Source organism: Rhincodon typus, chromosome 22, assembly GCF_021869965.1.
Source record: "Rhincodon typus isolate 14 chromosome 22, sRhiTyp1.1, whole genome shotgun sequence".
NCBI classification, from domain to species: Eukaryota; Metazoa; Chordata; class Chondrichthyes; order Orectolobiformes; family Rhincodontidae; genus Rhincodon; species Rhincodon typus.
In genome coordinates, this window is record NC_063353.1 from 15,792,934 (window position 1) to 15,815,586 (window position 22,653).

The following is a 22,653-nucleotide window of genomic DNA, read 5'->3' on the forward strand; positions in this document are numbered from 1 at the left end:
CAAAGCCTTACTCATAAGGATCACCTTGAGCTTCTTGACAATGAAATCGTGTTGATTTCTCTGACAAATGCTGAGTCAAGACATGGTAGAGGGCCATGATTGATGTCTTAATTCTTCACCAAATCTTGATAAGAAGTTTTTTTATAAACAAACATGAAACAGGGATCTTCTTTATATGAGCATCCTTGAGGTCAGAGTCTGCATTCCTAATGAATGCAGCACGCTTCAAATAAGTAATGAAATGATTCCGTGAAACTATCTCATAGGTCTAAGATGCCATGGCATTTCTTCACTCTGCACCATTGATCTGTATGTTTGTAATGAGCTGCAGTGAAGCTCTGGATTTGATGAGAAACACCAGTCATTGAATAACTGAATATATGGATTGTAGGTATCCTATTATTTTGTTGCATCCACATTTCATTGGATGATTTTATTGAGAGGTAAAACACTGTCTTCTTGTCTAAAAGTCCATTTGGCTTTTAAAGTACATGTGCCCTGCCACTCCACTCAGCCTCGCACATTGTTCCTATTCAAAGAAACATCTAATGCAGATCGGTGCCTAGAATCGAGTTGGTTGCACCACACTTTGAGTTTGCAACATCCAGTGGCAAACTATGTCATTATGTTCAAATATTTATTTTCTTGCCTCATTCTTGACACTTGCAACTCACATCAATCTGTGTCCGACTGCCCTTGATTCTATTGCAACAGAAACAGTTTCTTGACCTATCACAGGAACACTCGTGTGATGGAGAGCAGGAGAATTATGCAGATGGTTTCCTCGAATTATGATTTAGCACAATTCTTACTGATTGAGCATATCTGCCATACGTTTTGAACTTTTTTGCACATTCTCTTATCATTTGTGCATTCCCTCCTAAATGCTGTTGAATCTCTCTCATTCGTCTTGTTTCAGTTTATGCCTACGGTTTGTGATTACAATTCTTTTTTGTCAATAAGAACCATAATTATATCAGAGATGACCACCACAGGTAGTTCTCCTGCCAGCTCTACAACTGGTGGTTGAGTACTTCTTTCATTGAACAATTTTCAACATAATTTTCGACAATAATTCATGAGTTCCTGATCAGGGTAATTTCTTTGTCAGGCTTGGTTCTCCAGTTGTATTCTCACTTTTGAAAGTTTTAGTGTCTAGACCCCATCCAGAACCTGTGCAATAAAACTGGCCACAGAGAATGAACCACGCTATGGCTGAGCTCTTTGTAGCTCTTGGCTGAGAGGGTAACTTGCATTTTTGCAGGGTCTGGATATTCCACCAGTGATAACCTTTCCCTCAAATCTGTTACCTGCTTCTTCATTATCCTTTATTTTGAACTGTCTGTTTTGAGATTTTGCATGTACTCTTGTGATGTTTGGAAAATAATTCCCTCCTTTCATCATAAAAATGTCCCCAGGGGTTCATTATAACAAGGAACTTAATTCAATATAATTTTATCCCAAAGTGTTCAGCAAGGTTAACAAGCATGATTGATGTTGAAAGACAAACATTCCTTTAGAATTGAGTCAAAAGCTTCTGATTCCAGATGTCGACCCTCTGTTATCTAACCAACATTGTATCCATGCTACAATGTACATTTGAATCCATGACCCACCGCCATTCTCGCAAATCTTTTGTGTGCTTGTTTCTGATGCTTTATTTGAATTGCCAATTGAGAGAAAACTCACTTCCCAATTTTAATTTCCACAAAACCATTCTCCCCGAGCCTAGTGAACAGAAGGTATCTCCAAAAAACATCTTGATTCTTGAAAAATACGAGTAGATGGGAGACCAGGTGATCAGCCATTCACGCATTCAGAGTTAAATCCTATTTATCGAGGATAGCATTGTGTTCAGGACTGAATCTCCATGAATCCTGTAATGCACTCTCTGAATTCTGACTGTCAGAAGGGTGTGCTAGCATAAATGATGACTTGTATCAATGTCTCAATCTTTCTCAATGACACTCTGTTCACGGAGACCTGGTGAAATGTGCATTTCAATTGCACAAATTGTGATCTGGCCGAATATTTTTTGATCAGGAAGTAGGGTGCATAATGTTGAACTATCGAAGCACTTTCTCTGGTCCATTGTGTTTTGCTTGTTGAATGCTATTAAAACTGTTTCAGTACTGTTCGGATTCAAGCTTTGTGTATTGATGGTCGTAACATTTGTTTGTCTTCTCAAGGAACGACTTCAACAAAACAGACTGCAACCACAACCAGTACCACTGCGAGTTCCACACCTGGTGAGTGAGGAATTCTTTGATTAAACATGAGCAGTAATTCACAACAAAAATTCAATATGCTCCTCGTCAGGGAAATTTCTTTGGAAATCTTAGATCTCAAGTTGCATTCTCAATTACGAAAACATTAGAATTAGATCCCACTCCAGACCCTGTGCAATAAATCCAGCCCCAGACAAAGGACAACACTGTGTCGGAGTTGTTAGTGGCTCTTGGTTGAAATGTTAACTTCAGTTTTTCTGGGTCTGCCCATTCCAGAAATGAGAACCTTTCTCACAGGTCTGTTACATAATTGCTTATTATGCCTTGTTTGGAATTGCCTGCTTAGAAATTTCACACTTATTAACTTAATGTTTGCAAAATCATTCCCTCCTTTATTGGTGAACACAAAATATCTCCAAGGGTTTAGTAATCCAAGGAACTATATTCAATGACTCTCTATTCAAGGAAGGCTGGTGAAATGTGCATTAGGAGTCCATGGATTATGATCAGGCACTACATCTTCTAATCAGGAACTCTTTAACATCGCTTTAATTATTCCCTGTTCAATGCTGATAATACTCTCTCAGTACCGTCCTGCTTAAGCTTTGTGCATTGATTGTCGTAACGTTTCTCTGTCTTCTCAGAAACAACAAAAATAACAGAGACTACCACCACAGGGAGTACTACTGCCAGATCCACAGCTGGTGAGTGAGATCTCCCATCATTAACACGAGCAATTATTTTCAACAAAAAGTCAATGAGCTGCTACTCAGAGGAATACTTTGGCCAGTTTTAGTTCTCAAGTTGCATTCTCACTTATGAAGCTGGTGGCATCAGGTCCCCAAAACGTCAGCTTTCCTGCTCCTTTGATGCTGCCTGGCCTGCTATGTTCATCCAACTCTAAACCTTTTATCTCAGATTCTCCAGCATCGGCAGTTCCTACTATCTCTGAGTCACATTTCTAAACTTCATAACACCATTCTTCCCCAGCATTGTGAACAGAACACACTTCGAAACTGTTATCAGATCTTAGAAATAAATTGAAAATAATATTATCCCATGCACCAACAACGTAGTTCGTACCAATGATATGTATAATTGTATTCTGCACTAAATGGCATCTTTCTTGGAAAATGTCAGTACTTGTGAGACCAGGTGATCAACAATTGACTATTTCAGAGTTCAATCCAATTTGGTAAGGATAAGCATCGTGTTCAGGACCGAATCTCCATTCTCCCGTCAATGCACCCTCTGAGTTTAAAGTGTCAGAAGCTGCTGTAGAGTGAATGGTGACTTGTATCTGTGTCTCAATCTTTCACAATGACACTCTATTCATGGAAGGCTGGTGAAATTTGGATTCCATGGATTATGATCTGGCACTGCATCTTCTAATCGGGAGCCCTTTAACATCGCTTTAATTATTCCCTGCTGAATGCTAATAATACTCTTTCAGTGCTGTCCAGATTAAGCTTTGTGCATTGATTGTTGTAACATTTCTCTGCTTTCTCAGAAACATCAACAATAACAGAGACTACCACCACAGGAAGTACAACTGCCAGTTCCACAGCTGGTGAGTGAGATCTCCCATCATTAACACGAGCAATTATTTTCAACAAAAAGTCAATGAGCTGCTATTCAGAGGAATACTTTGGCCAGTTTTAGTTCTCAAGTTGCATTCTCACTTATGAATCTGTTGGCAACAGATCCCCTTCCAGACCCTGTGCAATAAATCTAGCCACACAGAAAGGACTGTTGTTTTGGTGTCTACTGGTTGCGAGGTTAACTTGGGTTATTGCAGGGTCTGTCTATACCATGAATGATAACCTTTCTCACAAGTCTGTTATGTGCTTGTTCATTTCACCTCATTTTCAACTGCCTGCTTATACATTCCACACTTCCTAATTTGATGATTACAAAATAATTCCCAGCTTTCATATTGAACAGAAAATATCTCCATGGATTCAGTACAACAAGGAACTAAATTCACGATAATTTTATTTCTCATCACACCGGAGAGATTATCACGGTTGAGCGACATGATTCATGTTGAAAGGCCTGAAACATTCTTTCAGAATTCAGTCAAAAGCTTCTGATTCCAGATGTCGGGTTTCTATTGTTTAACTAACTTTGTATCCATGTTGCAACTATACAGTTGAGTTCGTGAGCCAGAGCCATTCATGCCAATCTGTTGTGCGCTGGTTTCTTATGCTCTATTTTGAATTGTCAATTGAGAGAAAAAGTATCTCCCAATTTACAGACCATAAAATCATTCTCCCCTAGCGTACTGAACAGAACCTATCTCCAAAGAATTCTTAGGCATGAGAATTAAATTGAACATAATATTATCCTGTTTGGCACCAATATGGTTGGTATTGGTGTGATAAATGTCACTGTATTCTGCCCTAAATATCATGATCCTTGGAAAATGTCAGTAGATGGCAGACCAGGTGATCAGCCATTGACCAATTCAGAGTTCAATCCAATTTGGTGAGGTTAGCATCGTGTTCAGGAACAAATCTCCATTCTCCCTTCAATGTATCCTCTGAATTTAAAGTGTCAGAAGTTGCATTAGATTAAATGGTGACGTGAATCATTGTCGCAATCTTTCATAATAACACTGTCTTCACGATGACCTGGTAAAATGTGCCTGTCAATTGCACAAATTACGATCTCGGAAAACATTTTCTCAATGGGAAGTAGGGTGCATATTTTTTTAATTATTGTAACATATTCTCTGGTCCAATGCATATTCCTTGTTGAATGCTGTCAACAGTTTTTCAGAAATGTCCTGAATCAAGCTTTGCGTATTGATTGTCATGACACCTGTTTGTCTTTTCAAGAAACAACTACAACAACAGAGATTACCACACCGCAAAGTACCACTGCCAGTTCCACACCTGGTGAGTGAGGATTTCTTTCGGTTCCAATTCCAGCATATATGCAATCAATTCAGTCAGATCATAAAATGAAATCTGCTGTGTAATCTGTTAGCTGAAATCATAATTCAATTCATTGTTTGCAAGGTCTCGCTTCGAGCATTCAGACACGAAGATTTCATGTGTGCTGTATTCTGACGTTTCCTTCAACTTGTATGAATCCTTGGAGCGATATGGGATTCAGACACTTTGTCCCTTTTTTGGCTTTTCTGGTAACAGTCACCCCCATCACGAATGTCCTCTGCTACCTTCTCCTTGAATTTTGATTTTCTAATTTTCAATGCAAATTAACACTTCCCAACCTCTAATTGGTGTAATCCAATCCTAGTTATGTGACCCACCAGCGTGACTCAGGGGGAATCCACCTCATTGGAAGAGAGGCCTCGGGGCCAATTTTGCCTGAATTTGAACACACTTCTCCCATGCCAATCTTGAAGCCACATGTTTACCTCATTCATTGTATTCACCCTTTGCCAATTCCCTCGTTGCTAAGGTCGTAATCCAGAAATTATTGCCATTTTTATTCTGATTTAACACTTCAGGCCCAGTTTACCATAAACATCAAGCAGAACCTGGTTCTCATTCTAAATCTGTCTGAGGTAGCTACCACGACAACTGGATCTTTCTCCTTCCACACTCGTTCCTATTAAGACCAGATGTGATACCACGAACACTGGCACCAGGCAGACCAGAGACCACAGTGTCCATGCTGCTAACAAAGCAATTACAACTACATTTCCCTTTTCTCTTCACAATTGAATGACTCTCTGTATCTCAGTGCTGTGGTCCGTTGCTCATATTCCAAACAGGCCCTGCTCTTTCCCTCACAGCTGGGCCAGAATCTCATACGTGCTGGACAAATCCTGAACCTGTTGTACAAACCTTCAGGATAGCACAGTGTTCTGGACTGAATCTCTGTTCATCTTTCAATGCACTGTCTGAATTCAAAGTGTCAGGAGCATATGTGAGCTTAAATAATGAGTAGAGTCAGTGTCTCGATGGTCACAGTGACGCTCTATTCATGGAGCACTGATGAAATGTGCAATTGGACTGCACAAATTATCATCTGGCAGGATATGTTCAAATCAGGCACTTGTGGGCATTGATTTATTTTACTTTACAAGTTCTTTGCTCCTTTATGTGCCGCGTCGAGTGCTGCTAAAACTGTTTCAGTGCTATCCTGATTCAAACTTTGTGTATTGATTGGCATGACGTTTGTTTGTCTTTTGAAGAAACTACTACAACAACTGAAACAACCACCACATCAAGTACTACTGGCAGTTCCACACCTGGTGAGTGAGATCTTCCAACACGAAACATGAGCAATGATTTTCAACAACAATTCAATAAGCTCCTACTGAGGGAAATTCCTTTGTCAGGCTTGCTTCTCGAGTTGCATTCTCATTTAAGAAAATGTCACGATCAGGTCCCACTCCAGACCCTGTGCAATAAATCCAGCCCCAGACAAAGGACAACACTGTGTCGGAGTTGTTAGTGGCTCTTAGTTGAAAGTTCAACTTCAGTTTTTTCAGGGTCTGGCTCTTCCATAAATGATAATCTTTCTCACAGCTCTGTTAGGTGCTTGCTTATTATGCCTTGTTTGGAATTGCCTGCTTAGAGATTCCACACTTACTAATTTAAAGTTTGCAAAATCATTCCCTCCTTTACTGGTGTGTGGAAAATACCTCCAAGGGCTCATTAGTGGCTCCAATCCCGTCAACAAGTTTGAGAAACTGATTGACGTCTGAAACAATCTTTTAGAATTCAGTCAAAAGCTTCTGAATCCCGATGTTCTTTTTTTTTGTCTAATGAACAGTGTATCCATGCTGCAACTGTACTTTTGAGTGCATATGTCGTTGCCATTTCTCCGAAATCTGTTTTCTGGTTGCTTCTTACGGATTGTTTTTCAGTTGTCAATTCAGAGAAAGCACATTTCCGAATTTTATGCTGATATCAACATTCTCCCTGAGCATAGCGAACAGAAGCTATCGCCAAAGAGCTATTAGATCTGTGAATTAAATTGAGCATAATATTATCCCTTGTGCCACCAATATGATTAGTGTCAATGATAAGTATGAATGTATTGTGCACTAAATGGCGAGATTTTTGGAAAATGTCAGTAGACGGGAGACTTGACGATCACCAATTGACTAATTGAGAGTTAAATTGAACTTGGTGAGGATAGCATTGTTTTCAGGACTGAGCATTCAATGCACCCTCTGAAGTTTAAGTGTCAGACGATGCACTAGCATAAATGGTGACTTGTATCTGTCTCTCAAACTTTTACAATGACACTGTCTTCACGGAGACCTGGTGATATATGCAAGTTGATTACACAAATTATGATCTGGCAGAATAATTTCCATTCAGGAAGTAGCATGCCTATTTGTAAATTTATTGTTACATATTCTCTGGTCCACTGTATATTCCCCTTTTGAATGCTGTTAAAAGTGTTTCAGTACTGTCCTGATTCGAGCTTTGTGTATTGATTGTCATGATATCTGCTTATCTTCTCAAGAAACAACTACAACCACAGAGACTACGACACCACCAAGTACTCCCGCCAGTTCCACAACTGGTGAGTGAGGATTTCTTTTGTTAAACATGAGCATTTAGTGTCGGTGATAATTAGGATTATGTTTTGCATTTAATATATTGATTCTTGGAAAATGTCAACAGATGGAAGACCAGTGATCAGCTATTGAATAATTTAGAGTAAGATCCCATTTGTTGAGGATGGCATTGTGTTCAGGACTAAATCTCCATTAATCCTTTAATGCACCCTCTCAATTCAAAGTGTCAGTAGAGTGTGCTAGCATAAATAGTTGAGTTGTATCAGCATCCCAATCGTCCATTCTGGCACTCATTTCATGGTGAAATGTGTAATTGGATTGCACAAATTATGATCTGGCAGGATTTTTTTTATCAGGCACCTGTGGGCATCATTTTAAATTATTGTTACACATTCTCTGTGATCTTTTGTGTATCCCTGTTGACTGCTGTTAAAGTTCTTTCAGTACTATCCTGTTTCAAATTTTGTGTATTAATTGTCGTGACATTTGTTTTCTTCTGAAGAAACCACAACAACAATAGAGACTACCACCACACCAAGTACTACTGCCAGTTCCACAACTGGTGAGTGGGATCTTCTATTATTAAACATGAGCAATTATTTTAAACAAGAATTAAATGAGCTGTTGGTCACAGTAATTTCTTTGTTAATCTTCGTTTATGAATTACATTTTCACTTCAGACAATTTTGGAATTAGGTCCATTTCTGGAGCCTTGTACATTAGATTTATTGACATCCTGCAGGGAATGGTAAACACTATGTCTGAAGAGTCGGTTGTTAGTTCAGAGATTTATTTACGTCTTTGTCTGCAATTAATGGCTATCCATGGTTGTAGACCATTCTCGCCACATTCCTCTGCTGTGTGCTTGTTTATTATTCATTAACTTGAATTGTCAACACAGAGAATTCACATTTACCAGTTTGATGTTTGCAATGTCAATGACGCTGAAAATATGGATGGACTTGTCTATGTCTCTACAAATGAAACAATGTTACAAACGTTCTAGTGAAAGTGGAAGTTCGTAAAATATTAGGTAAAACGTGTGTAACAAGGAAGGAAACATTGAAGAGTCTCACTTCCATAGGTTGATAAATCAGCAGAGCTGGATAAATTGAATCTTAGGCTGTTAAAGGAAGCTAGGGAGGTAATAGTGGATGCTGTGAGGGTCATCATCTAATCCTCGCTCAATGAAGACAAGGACAAAAGGACTGGAGATCTACAATGTTGTAACAGTATTCAGTAAGGGCGCTTGGGAAAGGACAAAGGAAAAGGCCAATTAGTATGCTCTCCGTGGTGGACAAGTTACTGGAATCAATATTGAAAGATAGAATTAACTGTTAATTAAGGAGCTACAGATTAAGCCAGTGGTAGCTAGCACAGTTTTGTTCAGGAAATGTAATGTCTTACTAACCTAATTGAATTTTTCTGTGGAATTACCAAGGAAGATTGATAAGGGTAGTGCACTGAATGTTTCATATGTGGACTTTAGTGAGGCATTTGACAAGATTCAACATGGCAGATTGTTTAAAAAAAGTTAAAGACCATGGGATACAGAGCATTGTGGCCAATTGGATCCATTATTGGATCTGCGACATTAAACAAAGGGTAGTACTTGATGGATGATTTTAAGAATAGCTAACAGTTTCCAATTATCTTCCACAGGCTCATTGTTGGGGCCCTTGTTATTTGTGATTAATATCAGTGATGTGGACATAAATATGAAAGGCTTGATCGGGTAATTTGCACAAGTTGCAAATAATGACCAGGTTGTCGATAGTGAAGAGACTGGCTGTTAACAGCTGAAAGATACCAATGGTTTGGTCGACTAGATGATAAAAGTAGCAAATAGAATTCAATCATGAGAAGTGTAAGGTAATAAATTTGAGGAGAAAAAATAAAGCAACATAAAGGAGGGTATTAAGCTGGGCAAAGGAGGTGAGGCATCTTGCAGTGCATGCTTATTGGTCCCTGAAAGCTTCAACATACATAAATAAGATGGTAATTGAAGTAAATAGGATGCTATCCTACCTTGGGTAAGGCTTTGAATACAACAACAGGGATGTAATCCTGGAAATATTTCATGCACGAGTTCGGTTATAGCTGGAGTATTACATATACTTCTGGTCACCACGTTACAGGAGGGGCAAAAAGGCTCTAAAAAGAATACAGAGGATATTTATAGCAACATTGTCACTGTTTGAAAATTGCCAGTAGGATTAAAGATTGGAAAGTTTAGCATTATTTTCCTTAAAACAGAGGCTTTTGAGAAGTAACTCAATTGAAGTGTGCAAAATAATGTGGGGCTGCGATAGAGTGGACAAAGAAGATCAGTTTCCTCTAGTGCAGAGATCAGTTACCAGGGGACATGGATGTAAAATGCTTTATTGAAGGATTAGAGGGGGTATGAGGAAAAACCTTTTAACCCAGAGAGTGTTGGGTGTTTGAAATTCACTAACCCGTTTGGTGATTGACATGGAAACCCTCAACCTATTTCAAACAGACATCAATCTACAACTGAATTGCTGTCACTAACAAATCATTGGCCCAGGTGCTGTTAAGTGGGATTAGAATGGGCAACTAGTTTATTGAGTTCGCAGGCTGGCTAAACTTAACTGTAACTTTTCCATGGTTCTGTGGTTATGTTTCTATCTTTGAGGCATTTGGCCTGTATGTTTTTGAGTGCGTTTGAATTTCGGACATAATTATTTTCAAAAATTGACATGCCAGAAGTCTTTACTTTCTTAATTTGAATGTTCATAAACATTCTTTCAAAATTGTCTCAAAATCTTGTGATTTAACCACGACAGTGTCACCAACAACTACTGGCTCAACCACTGGCTCCACAACTGGTGAATAATGATGACTTTCATTATAAATTACAAGGCCTTAAACACAAGTGAATTGATAGTAGCTTTAGCTCCTCATCAATGATAGTTTGTTCCCTTGCTTTCCTGCACATTATTCTATTCCAACCAGAGGAAAGTTTTTATTGGCATAAAACAAAATATATTTTGGGTCACTAACTTAGGGTTTACATTTGTCTTTTAAAATGGTCTTAAAACCAATCTCTCCTGTCTTTGAAAATGGGACATATCTCAACTGGGTTATTAGATCACACAACTAAGTTGGGCATAGGAGTAACTCCTCAGTACTAACATGGTCATTGAAGAAGACCACCCTGATTGAATTTTGCAATAAATGTCTTGAGGGATGGGAAATTTCTCCAATGGTAAATTTGGTTATCAGCTATTGAATAACTTACAGGAAAAACCATTTTGTTAACAATGGCATTGTGTTCTGGATTGAATCTACATTAATTTTCCAATGCACCCACTGAATTCTAAGCGTGAAAAGAGAGTGTGAAACCATAAATGGCACCTGGAATCAGTATCTCAATTTTTCAGTGATAGTCATTTCAAGGAGAGATCCAGGTTGATTACACAATCTGGCATTATGATGATCTGGCAGGATATTTTCTGATTAGGCATCAGTGGCAATAGATTTTAAGCATTCTCTTTTCATTTGTGTATACCCTAAGGATTGCTGTTGAAACTCTTTCCGTTCTGTCTTGATTCAAGCTGGGTGTACTGATTATAATTGCATTTGTTTTTCTTCTGAAGTAATAACAGAGACGACCACCATAGCTAGTTCTACTGCCAGTTCTACAACAGGCGAGTGATATCATCCTTCGTTAAACCTGAGCAATGATTTTAAGCAAACATCCAGTGAGCTCCAAGTCAGGGAAATTCCTTTGTTAGTCTTAGTTCATGAGTCGCAGTCTCATTTAAAATATTGGGAATGGATTCCCCATTCAGAACTTTGTGGAATAAATCTAGTCACATCTTATAAAGTCCTACAGAGAAATGACAACACTGGGGCTGAGTTGTTGGATGTTGGATAAACGGTTAATTCAAACTTTTGTCTGTTCTCTCTGATGGGCTTAAAAATGCTTGTCAAATTATTTTGAAGATGAGTAAATTGTTCTCCTGAGTAGATTGTTCTCCCAAATGTAGCATCACAGAAATATTATGGAACAAAATAAGGCCATTCAGCCCTTCATGACTACAGGGACATTTCAAACAAGCATCATGATTTGGTAATATGTACCTGACCCTTTCCCACATATTTGCATGTTGTTTTCATTTAAATTATCATCTGACATCCTCTTGAATACTTATATTTCAATTGAACCTGCCTCCACTACACTTCCAGATTTGACTCATCATTATGTTGTAAGTTTCTTCTAACACCACATTTAATACATTTACAAATCACTTTAAATCTGTCCCCATCCTTGTTCAATTCTTTAACAAGTGGGGACAGTTTCACCCTATCTAGTCTATGCCAATATCTCAGGATTTTGAAAACTTTTATCAGATGTCTTTTTAGCCTTCTTCTCTCCAAGGATAATGTTCCCCATCTCAGTGTCCTGTCCTCATAACTGAACTTTCTCATCATTAGAACCATTCCAGTAAATCTCTTCTGCATTCTCTCTGCATTCACATCCAATCTATAGTATGGTAACCAGAGCTGCACACAAAAATTTGAGGTCTAAAAGGTTTCTTGTGTAAAGTCAGCTGATTCTTCTTGCTGTCACACTTCATGGCTCTATTAAGAAGGCCCAGAATACTGTATGCTTTTCCAACTACTGTCTCCAACAGTCCTGCCACCTTCAATAATCTATTCACATATTGGTGTAACTTCCTCTACTCCTGCACCTACTTAGGAATTGTACCCCTTGTTTTACATTGTCTGCCCATATTCTACCCACCAAGATGTATCAGCTCACACTTCTCCACATTGAACTACATTTGTAACCTATCTGTCCGCTCCACCAACTTGTTTATGTCCTTTTGGATTTCTCCTCACAGTTTATAATGCTTCCAAGTTTGTACCTTGTGAAATCTTTGAAACTGTTCACTGTATACACAGATCAATATCATTAATTTATAGCTGGCAAAGGATGAGTTGCTGTGACTACTCCCGTTGGCCACACTACAAAACTTCTTGTCTTAAACAAAATCTATTGACGATGAGGCTCCGTTACTAATTGCCCAGCCAATTTTGTCTCCACTTTGCAACTGTCCTTTCCAACCATAATCTTTCGCAAAAGCCTGTTGTGTACTTAAATATACAGCAGATGCTGGAAATCTGAAACAAACACTGAAAATGCTGAACTATCTGGCAACATCTGTGGGGAGATAAACAGAGTTACGTTTCAAGTCTAATATGACCCTTCTTCAGAACACTGTTGCTATACAGTGGATAGTTTGAATTCCGCTGATTATCCAACACTTTGAAGTAATGAAAGAAGAACCAAAAGAACTGCGGAGTTGGAAATCAGAAACAACAACAGAAATTACTGGAAAAGCTCAGCAGGCCTGGCAGTACCTGTGGAGAGAAATCAGAGTTAAGGTCTCGGGTCCAGTGACCCTTCTTCAGAACTGTTCTGAAGAAGGGCCACTGGACTCGAAATGTTAACTCTGATTTCTTTCCATTGATGCTGCCAGACCTGCTGAGCTTTTCCGGCAATTTCAGTTTTTGTGACTATGAAATAACTGCTGTTTTCAGCTACACTCTGCATCTCTGAAGAAGGCAGGATCAGAATTCCCAGCTAGAACTGCAGGGTTCAGCAGTAACAGAGAAAAACAGGACTGAGTGAATCTGCCTGTCATTGCCAGTCTTCAGAATATTTGGGCTGGTGTCTCGACTTAGATCTTTCACAATCGCTGTCATTTGATGGGGAGCGTTTTCATTTTGCACATGGAATATACAAGCTTTATCATGGCAGGATATTGACTGGACAACTGTAGCATTGTTTCTCAAGCCCATCTGTTTAATTTTCTTTTATTACCTTTCTTTTAAAATATGTGTATTCCCAGCTGTGAAGTCTCTCTCTTTCTAAACTGTCTTATTTCACGTTGCATGTTTTAATTGTGACTGCATTTATTTTCAGAAGAAACAACTACAACAGTGAAAACAACCACAGGTAGGTCTACTGCCACATCTACAACTGATGAGTTATGTTTTCTTACATTAAACACAGTAACTAATATAAAACCAGAGTATAATTTCACTTAATTTCCTGGTCACTGAAAACTTGTTCTCAGCCTTGGTTCAGAAGTCTCTCGCTCACTTCAGAAGAAGATGTGATTAAATCCCACTTCAAAACCTCTAAGACAAAGGCAATCCATTATGTATTTTGCCAATTGACTTGGACCAATCCAATGGAAGTTCTTGGCCTAAGATTTGTACGACAGCGAGCGCAGGAAGAAAGAGAGGAGACCATTAAAACACCACCAAGAGAAGCCTTAAGACAATGCTGTTGAGTTGACATTTTGATTGGAGTCCATTACCACTCTACAAAATCATGGTGTTAAATTAGTAATTAAAGGAAATAACCAAAAATATTTTAGTTTCTCCAACTGCTTCAGTTATTTCATAGCTTTCTGGCTGATACTATTGAACATTCTATAGCCAATTATTAGTATTTTATATCAATATTAATTGGTGACTGTTGCTTTATTTTGCAGAGGTTCCTTGCAATGGAAAATGGTCTGTGTGGATTAACAACAACAAACCATCTGTTGAGCAAACGCATGATAAAGAACCATTAGATCCAATTCGAGATACCGTGTGTCAATCTTATGGGAACAAGATTACAAATATTCAATGTGAAGCTCTCAAGTTTCCTGGGTATCCAATTAGTAAAACCAATGATACAGTAACATGTGATTTAGACAGCGGATTGATATGCCACAGACCAGCTAGTGGCGCCCTTACATGTTTGGACTATAGAATTAGAGTTTGCTGTGAACCATTTGAAACAACAACACTTCCAACCACAACAACGTCTGTCTCCAGAACTACTACACCTGAAAAATGTTACTGTAATTCAGACCCACCAAGGAAGGTAATCAAGTTGCGATTCATTTCTAATTGGTTTAATGCTGTGTTAAATAATACTTAAAACATTATAGTTATAGTAAATGGATCCCATTATTTCTCACAGCAACTCGCCGTTGCATGCATATTCCATGTCTCTCCCTCACCACCACCTCAGACTGAACCAGATAGTTCACATCCTCCACGTCTATTTTGACCTCCACTAAGGTTCTAAAACCATTTCTTCTCCATAATCCAGATCATTAATTACTGCTTTTATAACATCATTTGCTATGTCTCTGCTTCCATTTGGTTGTGGAAACTCTCATTCGTTTTTTTTTACTACAATACTGTCTATTTCAACATTATCCTGATGGACGTACCGCTTTACACTTTCCAAAAACCTGAGCTCATCTAAATCTCACTTTCCCATACCCACCTCACAACAAGTCCTGCTCCCCAACACTCCTGTAATGCTAACTGTGCATTGACTTTTGCTTGACCTGTGCCTCAGTGATAAAATTCTCATAATCGTCATAATGTTCCTCCCTGACACACACTTCTTTCTCTCTCTGCAAACTCTTCCAGCCCTATGTCAATTTGCAAACTTCACATTCCTCCAGTTCTGGGCTCTTAGCCATACTCCCTTCACCTGATCATGAGGAACTCCACCTTCAGCTGACTGGATCCTATGTTCTGGAATTGCATCCTTGTCACTCACTTAAGAGAGTCACTTAAGCCCACACCTTTAATTAAGTTAGTATTAAACCTATCTCATTAGGATGACCACTTTTGTCTGATTACATACCTCAAGTGAAGAACCTTGGTGCTATTTCTTAGATTAAATGTACTATACATATTCAACTTATGGCTGACACTTGATGTCTTTGGAATGAATCATTTGCAGTGATGAAAGTAATGCCACTTCGATGCCCACTTCCTCTAACAAATCTTGACTATTTCATAACTGTATTTATACTTTTTTTTGAGGTGATCCTTGTCCCTGAAGCTGAAACTCTCTGTCCCCCAATGCTAGCTCAAATCTTTCACCTTGCTTCTGTGCCACCCTTCACAATCAACCCTTCCATTACTGAGGGGTTAACAGGGCTAAGCTGGTGAACAGAACAAACATTTTTTTTTACTTGAGCTTCTAATGCACATCACTTTCCTAGATTGTTAAAGGCAGTACAGAGGTACAAACTTCCCAACATATTTGATTTTCATTTTACACTTCATTTTGCTGTTTTTAGAAAATCCCAAATAATAATATGCAAATAGTGCTTGTATTTCAAGAATGACTTCATAAGAAGCAGAAATTAGGAATTTGAGCAACCTAACTGATATGATGCTGTGGCTTCTGTGAAATTTTTATAGCTGAGCACTCAAACCATAAAGAGAGAAAGTTGTTTCTTTTTATCCTCAATAATGTGGAAATAATATCAGAACGGTTCAACTGTTTAGATATTTGTTCATGTATTAATTTACTTGTTACTCTATCCTAGTGCAATGAAACGTGGCAACAGAACTGTGAGACCATTACTTGTGTTATAGCACAAACATATGAAATTACGAAGGTTCCTTGTTCAGTCCCTGTGAAACCTACATGTTATAGTGGCTTAGAACCCAAAAGTCTCCCAACTAAAGGTGGCTGCTGTTCAACATGGGACTGTGACTGTAGGTAGCTTTTTGATTGATTCAAATTCATTGATTATTAAATTCTATTTAGAAATCATATTCCCATCACATCATTTTATCTGAATCTAAATAATATTTTCTTTTTAATTTTAGGTAACTGTCAACTATGGGGGAACAGACATTATCGTACCTTTGATGGGCTGTACTATAACTTCTTTCGAAATTGTACATATGTTCTTGTACAAGAAAAAGTTCCAAGATACAATTTCTCTGTGATACTTGATAATTATGATTGTGCTCCACAAAGTTTAGTGTCCTGCCCCAAAACACTCATCATTAACTACAATGGATATGTCATCTATTTTTCAACTCAGAAACCTTCGGTAAGTATTAATGTGTGTTCATATGTACTGTGTAATATTTCAGTAATCAGTCAATATCAATATCAGCGTCTTATTTCTTTATTCTATAGTTAAATAAACATTGTTTTGTGAAGAGATTAATGCAGTGATGAATTCTTAGAATTGTGTTCATATCCAGCCCAGGTGAAGTTTCTCTCAATTGTTAGCTTTAAAGCGGAGGTTGCAGATAATATCATTTGGACAGCTTGAATAACAAATATTTTTACCTTAGCTTTTTTGGTTTTGCTCTAGCAGTTGAGTTTAGAACTGGCACCAAACTTCACTAAATAAAAATTGGTGCCGAGTTAAAACTGTACTCGCTACCTTCTTCAGAAATATTGATTACTAGCCTTCAAAATTTTCTTATGATCATTTCCATTGCATGATTTGGTAATACGTTCCTTGAGAATAGAGTTGTCAAATGATTTTTTTAAAATCAGTTTTCTCGTTAATTCTCTTAAAGGTATCTGTCAATGGAATAGAAGTGAACTTTCCATATCATGGAAAAGAATTTAACTTCACAAAAAATTACAACAAAGTTACCATTTATATTCCTGCTATTCGAACCACAATCATTGGTATCAATAACAGCTTCAGGATTAGTGTGCCGGAACAGTACTTCTTAGATAATACCCAAGGACAATGTGGTATGTTTATGTGTTACTGTTACTGTGGTAACAACCTTTCTTTAAATTAGGTCTTTGAAGTTAAGAGACGTTCCAAGGCATTTCACATCAGCATTACAAAACACAGTATGGCACCAAACCACATAGACAGATATTGGGTTGAATGACCAAAAAACCTTGACCAAAGTAGCAGTTTTTAAAAGAACAAACAAAAACAGAAATTGCTAACGAAACTCCGCAGGTCTGGCAGCCTAAGGTCATTGGAGTCAAAATGTTAATTTTGTCTTCTCTCCATAGCTGCTGTCACACCAGCTGAGTTTCTCCAATAATTTCTGCTTTTGCTTGTTTCAGGTCTTCAGTGTCCATAGTTCTTTGATTTATTATGGTTGTTTTTAAGGTAGTTTAAAGGAAGAAAGAGAGGGGAAGATGCGAATGGGGAAATAACTAGTGAAGCCACGGCCAGCAATGGCTCACAGATCAACAAGCGGTCAAATTTGAATAAGCACAAATATTTTGGAGGCCTTCATATCCAGGGGAGAGGACAGTGATTGTGGGTGAGCTCATGAAGGGATTTTAAAACAGAACAGAAAATTTTCACCAGAAGATACTGTTTAATTGGGAGTCTTAGTCGATGAGCACAGTGATGGCTGTTGAACAGAATTTGGTGCAAAACAGCAGCACCAGAAGTTTAATTAACTTTAAGTTCATGGAGATTTGATCATGGGAGACCAGCATGGAATGCTGGTCATGTGGCAGAGCATGAAACCTGACTGGTAGGCTTCAAATTACGAGTTCCAAAAATGATGGGACTAGACCTACGAAGCGACAATGTATTCAAGGACTATGGACAGAAAAGGAAGGCTGAAGATGGCCCTATATCAATAAGCTGCAACAATTATGGTATTAATTTAATGGATTGCAGTTTGGAAAGCAAATGGGACAATTCAAAATCATCATTTCCAAAAAAAGGTCATATTGGATGTTAGCCCTGTTTCCCTTTCCACATCTCTCTCTCTCTCTGTATAACCTTTTAAGTTTCTCTTTCTGTTCTAATATAGATCTCCAGCATCTATTGTACCTTGTTTTTATTTCAATGCCATATCATGTTTTAGATTTTCTCATCAAGTCCTGTACTAGGCTAGGGTCATAGTTGTACACCTTCAGGAATGATAAATATTATTTATAGTTTATTTATTACATAATTAAACACATTGGATGAAACTTAATAAGTGTGTGATTTTCATGCTATTAAACCACTTGTCAGCTTCCAGCGATCTTCTAAACCATTCTTGTATCATCGCAGAAAACACATATCTTAAGTTTTTGAGTACGTAGAGTTTAGACTTTAAGGTTTTATAATTATAATTCATGTTTAAGACATGAATTTTGTGCAAAAAGAGCAAAATAATATATTTATTGATGCAAGATATTTCCACTTCACAGGTTCTTGTTCTAGAAATATAAAGGATGAATGTACAAGAAGGAATGGAAATTTAGAGCCGCTTGACTGCTGTGACAAAACTGCACTTGACTGGAAAGTTAATAATCCCAATAAAGCATATTGTGCAGCAGCTCCTACAAAAGTGCCTTGTGAAGCACCTCCGACTCCCCTTCCGTGTGTATATGGGAAAACAGTGTGTGATATTATATCAGGAGAGTAAGTACTTTTTTTGTGTCATTTCATTGAAAATAAGTGACTAAATCTACCCTTATTCAATTTACAGATTTTTGTTTTAAATCTATGTTTTATATAGCCAACAGGATATGCATAAGGCTTGTTTTTAGCAGCCTAGTGAAAATGCCCTGGGCTGTAAAAGTTTGGCTGAAGATATCGGGAGGTGAGCCCATCGATATTACCAAAGGCAGGAACTTGTGCTTTGTTGCAACCTGGTGACCAGAATGCAGGCGGCCAGTTAAAGAATGAATTCATCAATTATCCCATCATCATCGCCCACCCTTGCTGGCATTTTAGGCATAGGTTGTGATGGCAAGACGTCATGTAGAAACACTCAGATAAATTCAAGTGTTCTCCCACCAGAACCCTGGTAGGAATGGGATCCTTCACTACGGCTCCTCGATCACTTACTTAAGAGGGCCAACTGAACATCTTTTTGGCTTGCAGCACTGTTAAGGAAGATGCACCATCCCCACTGGCCCCCAGTTGCTGGCAGTTGTACACCTGGTCTCAGGAAAATGATAAACAAATAATGTACTCTCTCTTCAAGAGTATCTTAACATGGAGGCAGCCTCTGCTTCTTCTTCCTGTCATACCAATGGCCATTTTTACCTCAAACTTTCCTATCACTGACAAAATAACACCCATTGTCCCACTGCTTATTTACACATGATCTGCTTTGAAGTTTGTATCCCCCAGCGGGTACTAGTTTTTCTCTTTGCAAAAAGTCTAGTCATACCTTTTATCTTGTCCAAGCATTTTAAACTGTATTGTGTAGTTTTTATGATTGGATCTGGCCAGTTAGAAAATGTGAAAGAATTTCATTGTGGTACTTATCCACTTTTTAACCAGCTCTGTTTTTGAAAGGCAATAGAAATGACTTGCGCATTTCTGAATGCTTCTTTGCAAATATGGCTTCAAGGATGTCAGCTACTGCTTTCCTTTTGTAACTTGTTTGCTGTTTCCATACATTTGAGAGAGGCATCTAATGTTTCTCATGATGCATTAAAGGATGGAAGAGTATTTAAGGAGTATCATTGATGTGCACCAACTTAAAATGCATTTCTATTCACTTTAGATAATGTCATTTTGATGTTAACAACAGTAATATAAATGAAGTAGCTCTATCTGATTGTAGTTTTAGGAGTTATTAAGCTGTGCACGTGTCAGGGGAATTTGAAAGAAAAAGTTGAAATGCTGTGCAAGTTAGTGGCATCAAAACCTGGATAATTGTATTTGTTTTGGAACAGCCTTGTTATTTTGAACAGACATAAACTGTGTGCCTTGTTCAACTGCTTGTATGATGGGTTCAACATGTTATTCCAGACGTTCCCTTGATAATTCTCTTAAATATCATTGACTAATACTTATAACATAAATATAAAACAAATTGTACAAATTATTTGAAATTAAGCTTTAGAAATCAGATGTACATCAATGTGTCAAAAAAAGTTGTAAACTTGTACAGTTGCTCAATTGCAGGCATTAATCCTTTCAGATATAGTCCAATGTCTGTGAAATAACACAGGAAGCAATTTTAGATGCTGTTCCATTGTAGGGCAATTTGCTGCTTATAATAAAGCTCTGAAGCTTTCATAGGTGAGAGTTTATTTTGGCTTTTGTCATGTTACCAGCATTTAAATGGTTTTACATTCCTCTTCTACAGTTCATTCAGACATTGCAGAAATAGGCAAGATCTTACAAAGTATATCAAGGCATGTCAGAACGACCACTGTGCAGTTAATTCGACAGAGTTGGAATGTTCTGGTGTGGAAGCTGCGGCCGCGATTTGTAATGCAGCTGGGACTTGTGTTGACTGGAGAGCCTCGACAAATGGATTATGCTGTGAGTGCTATGAACCTTTGAGACTTAAGTTTTAATATATGGGCAGTATCTTCTAGAGGTCTAAGGGACATGGACTGTGGTAGAATTGGGCAAGAAGCATTTTTGCACCAGGATCATTTCCCTCCATCTTGGACACTTTTCATAAGTGCCATGGCTGGATTTTCTCCAATCAGCAGTTAGTTGGCAACTGCCAATTATTAACATTTGTTAATATTCCTGTTTAGAGCATAACGCGCTGCCTTAATATTCCAGTTGAGATCCTACTGAACTCATCGAACGAGTTAGCTGTCTGAAAAACCCAACATGGAATCCAGAGTGGGTTCTTGTCCAGTTCAGCTAGCTGCCTCCTCCCAATGTCCCCCATCTTGCCCACAAACGCTGCCACAAGAACCAGCCACACATACCCTTCCACCACAGACAGCAGCACTTTCAGGGAGCCATTGCTGGCACCTGACATCTATCCAATGCCCTGGCAGTGTGCCTTGCAAAGACAGACTTCTCCAGCAGGGCAACAACATTGTACGGCTGCATGGTGTACAGTAACAGCACAAGGATAGACCTCCACCAGTCCAGAGTGGGGGACTTGGCTGTTCACTAGGGCTGCTCCCTTGCTCTGTCAGAGTGCATATTCCTCCTGTGCCTACTGGCCATGCAGTGGCATTTGGCACAGTCACACATCAAGCAAATGGAATCAGCAGCTAGCATGTTAGAAAGTCTGAAGGCGTAGTCCACAGTAAAGTCAACGGGAGCACCTGAAAACCCCAGGGGTGGGGAGGAGTTTGATGAGGAGGTCTGTTGCAGTCGCGAACATGAGGGAATGGTCAATTTATACAATGTAAGAAACCTTGGGGGAAGGATGAATAAGGGCTGCTAGGTGATTTGCCCACTGGTTGGAGAACCTGTGGAGAACACCCTTCAATTACATGGGGGAGGCCCAACAGCACTATGTGCATAGCAGAAACTTACAAGCTGCTGTCTGACTGGCCCTGGGATCCAGGTTACTGAGGATGGAGTATCCACCAGACAAGAGCTGCCTCTCATTCACTTCTCATTGCAGTCAACATCAAGGTGAATGGTATCATTGCTGAAAATGCACAGCTCAAGCGCAGTGAAGAACCCCCAAGGCCAAAATTGAGTGAGGGTGTAATGAGAGTTGTAGACAGGGGTCATGAGACAGAAGGGCAGAGCAGGTGCAGACATAATGGCAGAGGCATGGCTTTCAGGAACCCCATTTTGCCCATCCCAGGTTTCCTTAATCAGGCATTGTGAGATTGAATGACAAACAACCTCCAGCAGGGCTTTTAGGCAGCCTTTGGAAGGCCCAGGAAAATCATACTGCTCCGTATTAATCCCTGAGCAAGTAAATTGTGGAGTCCTGGGATAATCAGAATGAGTTGGTTCAATTAAACACTACCCATGGTGTCAGAATTACTGAGAGTTGATGGGATTTTAACAGCTTTTGGTTTGAAGCTAGGCATAAGACGTCTGCCTGCAGGGCCTCTGAATTACCAGTGCAATAACATTACCATTACCGTAGTGTTTCCCCACCTTGAGCTCCCCAGAAACAGGGTGACCCACTACAGCAAGCTGCTGGTCTAATAGAGGCTAGCAACTCTTCAGTACTAACGGTTTTAAATATCCATTGGAGATCTACAGCTCAAGTTAAAATGCATTAAAACTTGTGAAAGAAGTAAAAGATTGAACAAGGAATTATTCAGATAAAAGAAAACTATTCCTTTGATCAAAATACTTACATTTCTTTTAGAGTATTAACAAATGATTAAAACTTGTCCTGGGCTTTAAACCCAAACTATATTTCATTTGGGAACAATTATGCATGAACTTATTC

General features: G+C 38.7%; 1 protein-coding gene across 1 annotated transcript in view; it reads left to right on the forward strand.

Annotated features, from left to right (window-relative positions):
• Nucleotides 1-1,930: 1,930 nt before the first annotated feature.
• LOC109912410 (mucin-2-like) overlaps nt 1,931-22,653 on the forward strand; it is a 29,920-nt gene continuing 9,197 nt past the window's right edge. The window contains exons 1-15 of the mRNA XM_048610578.1: nt 1,931-1,986; nt 2,131-2,249; nt 2,873-2,932; nt 3,739-3,798; nt 5,069-5,128; nt 6,397-6,456; nt 7,683-7,742; nt 8,240-8,299; nt 13,694-13,726; nt 14,271-14,650; nt 16,125-16,296; nt 16,411-16,640; nt 17,122-17,305; nt 18,728-18,941; nt 20,626-20,804. Coding sequence (XP_048466535.1) covers nt 1,931-1,986; nt 2,131-2,249; nt 2,873-2,932; nt 3,739-3,798; nt 5,069-5,128; nt 6,397-6,456; nt 7,683-7,742; nt 8,240-8,299; nt 13,694-13,726; nt 14,271-14,650; nt 16,125-16,296; nt 16,411-16,640; nt 17,122-17,305; nt 18,728-18,941; nt 20,626-20,804 — 1,927 coding nt within the window. The remainder of the gene's footprint in view (nt 1,987-2,130; nt 2,250-2,872; nt 2,933-3,738; nt 3,799-5,068; nt 5,129-6,396; nt 6,457-7,682; nt 7,743-8,239; nt 8,300-13,693; nt 13,727-14,270; nt 14,651-16,124; nt 16,297-16,410; nt 16,641-17,121; nt 17,306-18,727; nt 18,942-20,625; nt 20,805-22,653) is intronic.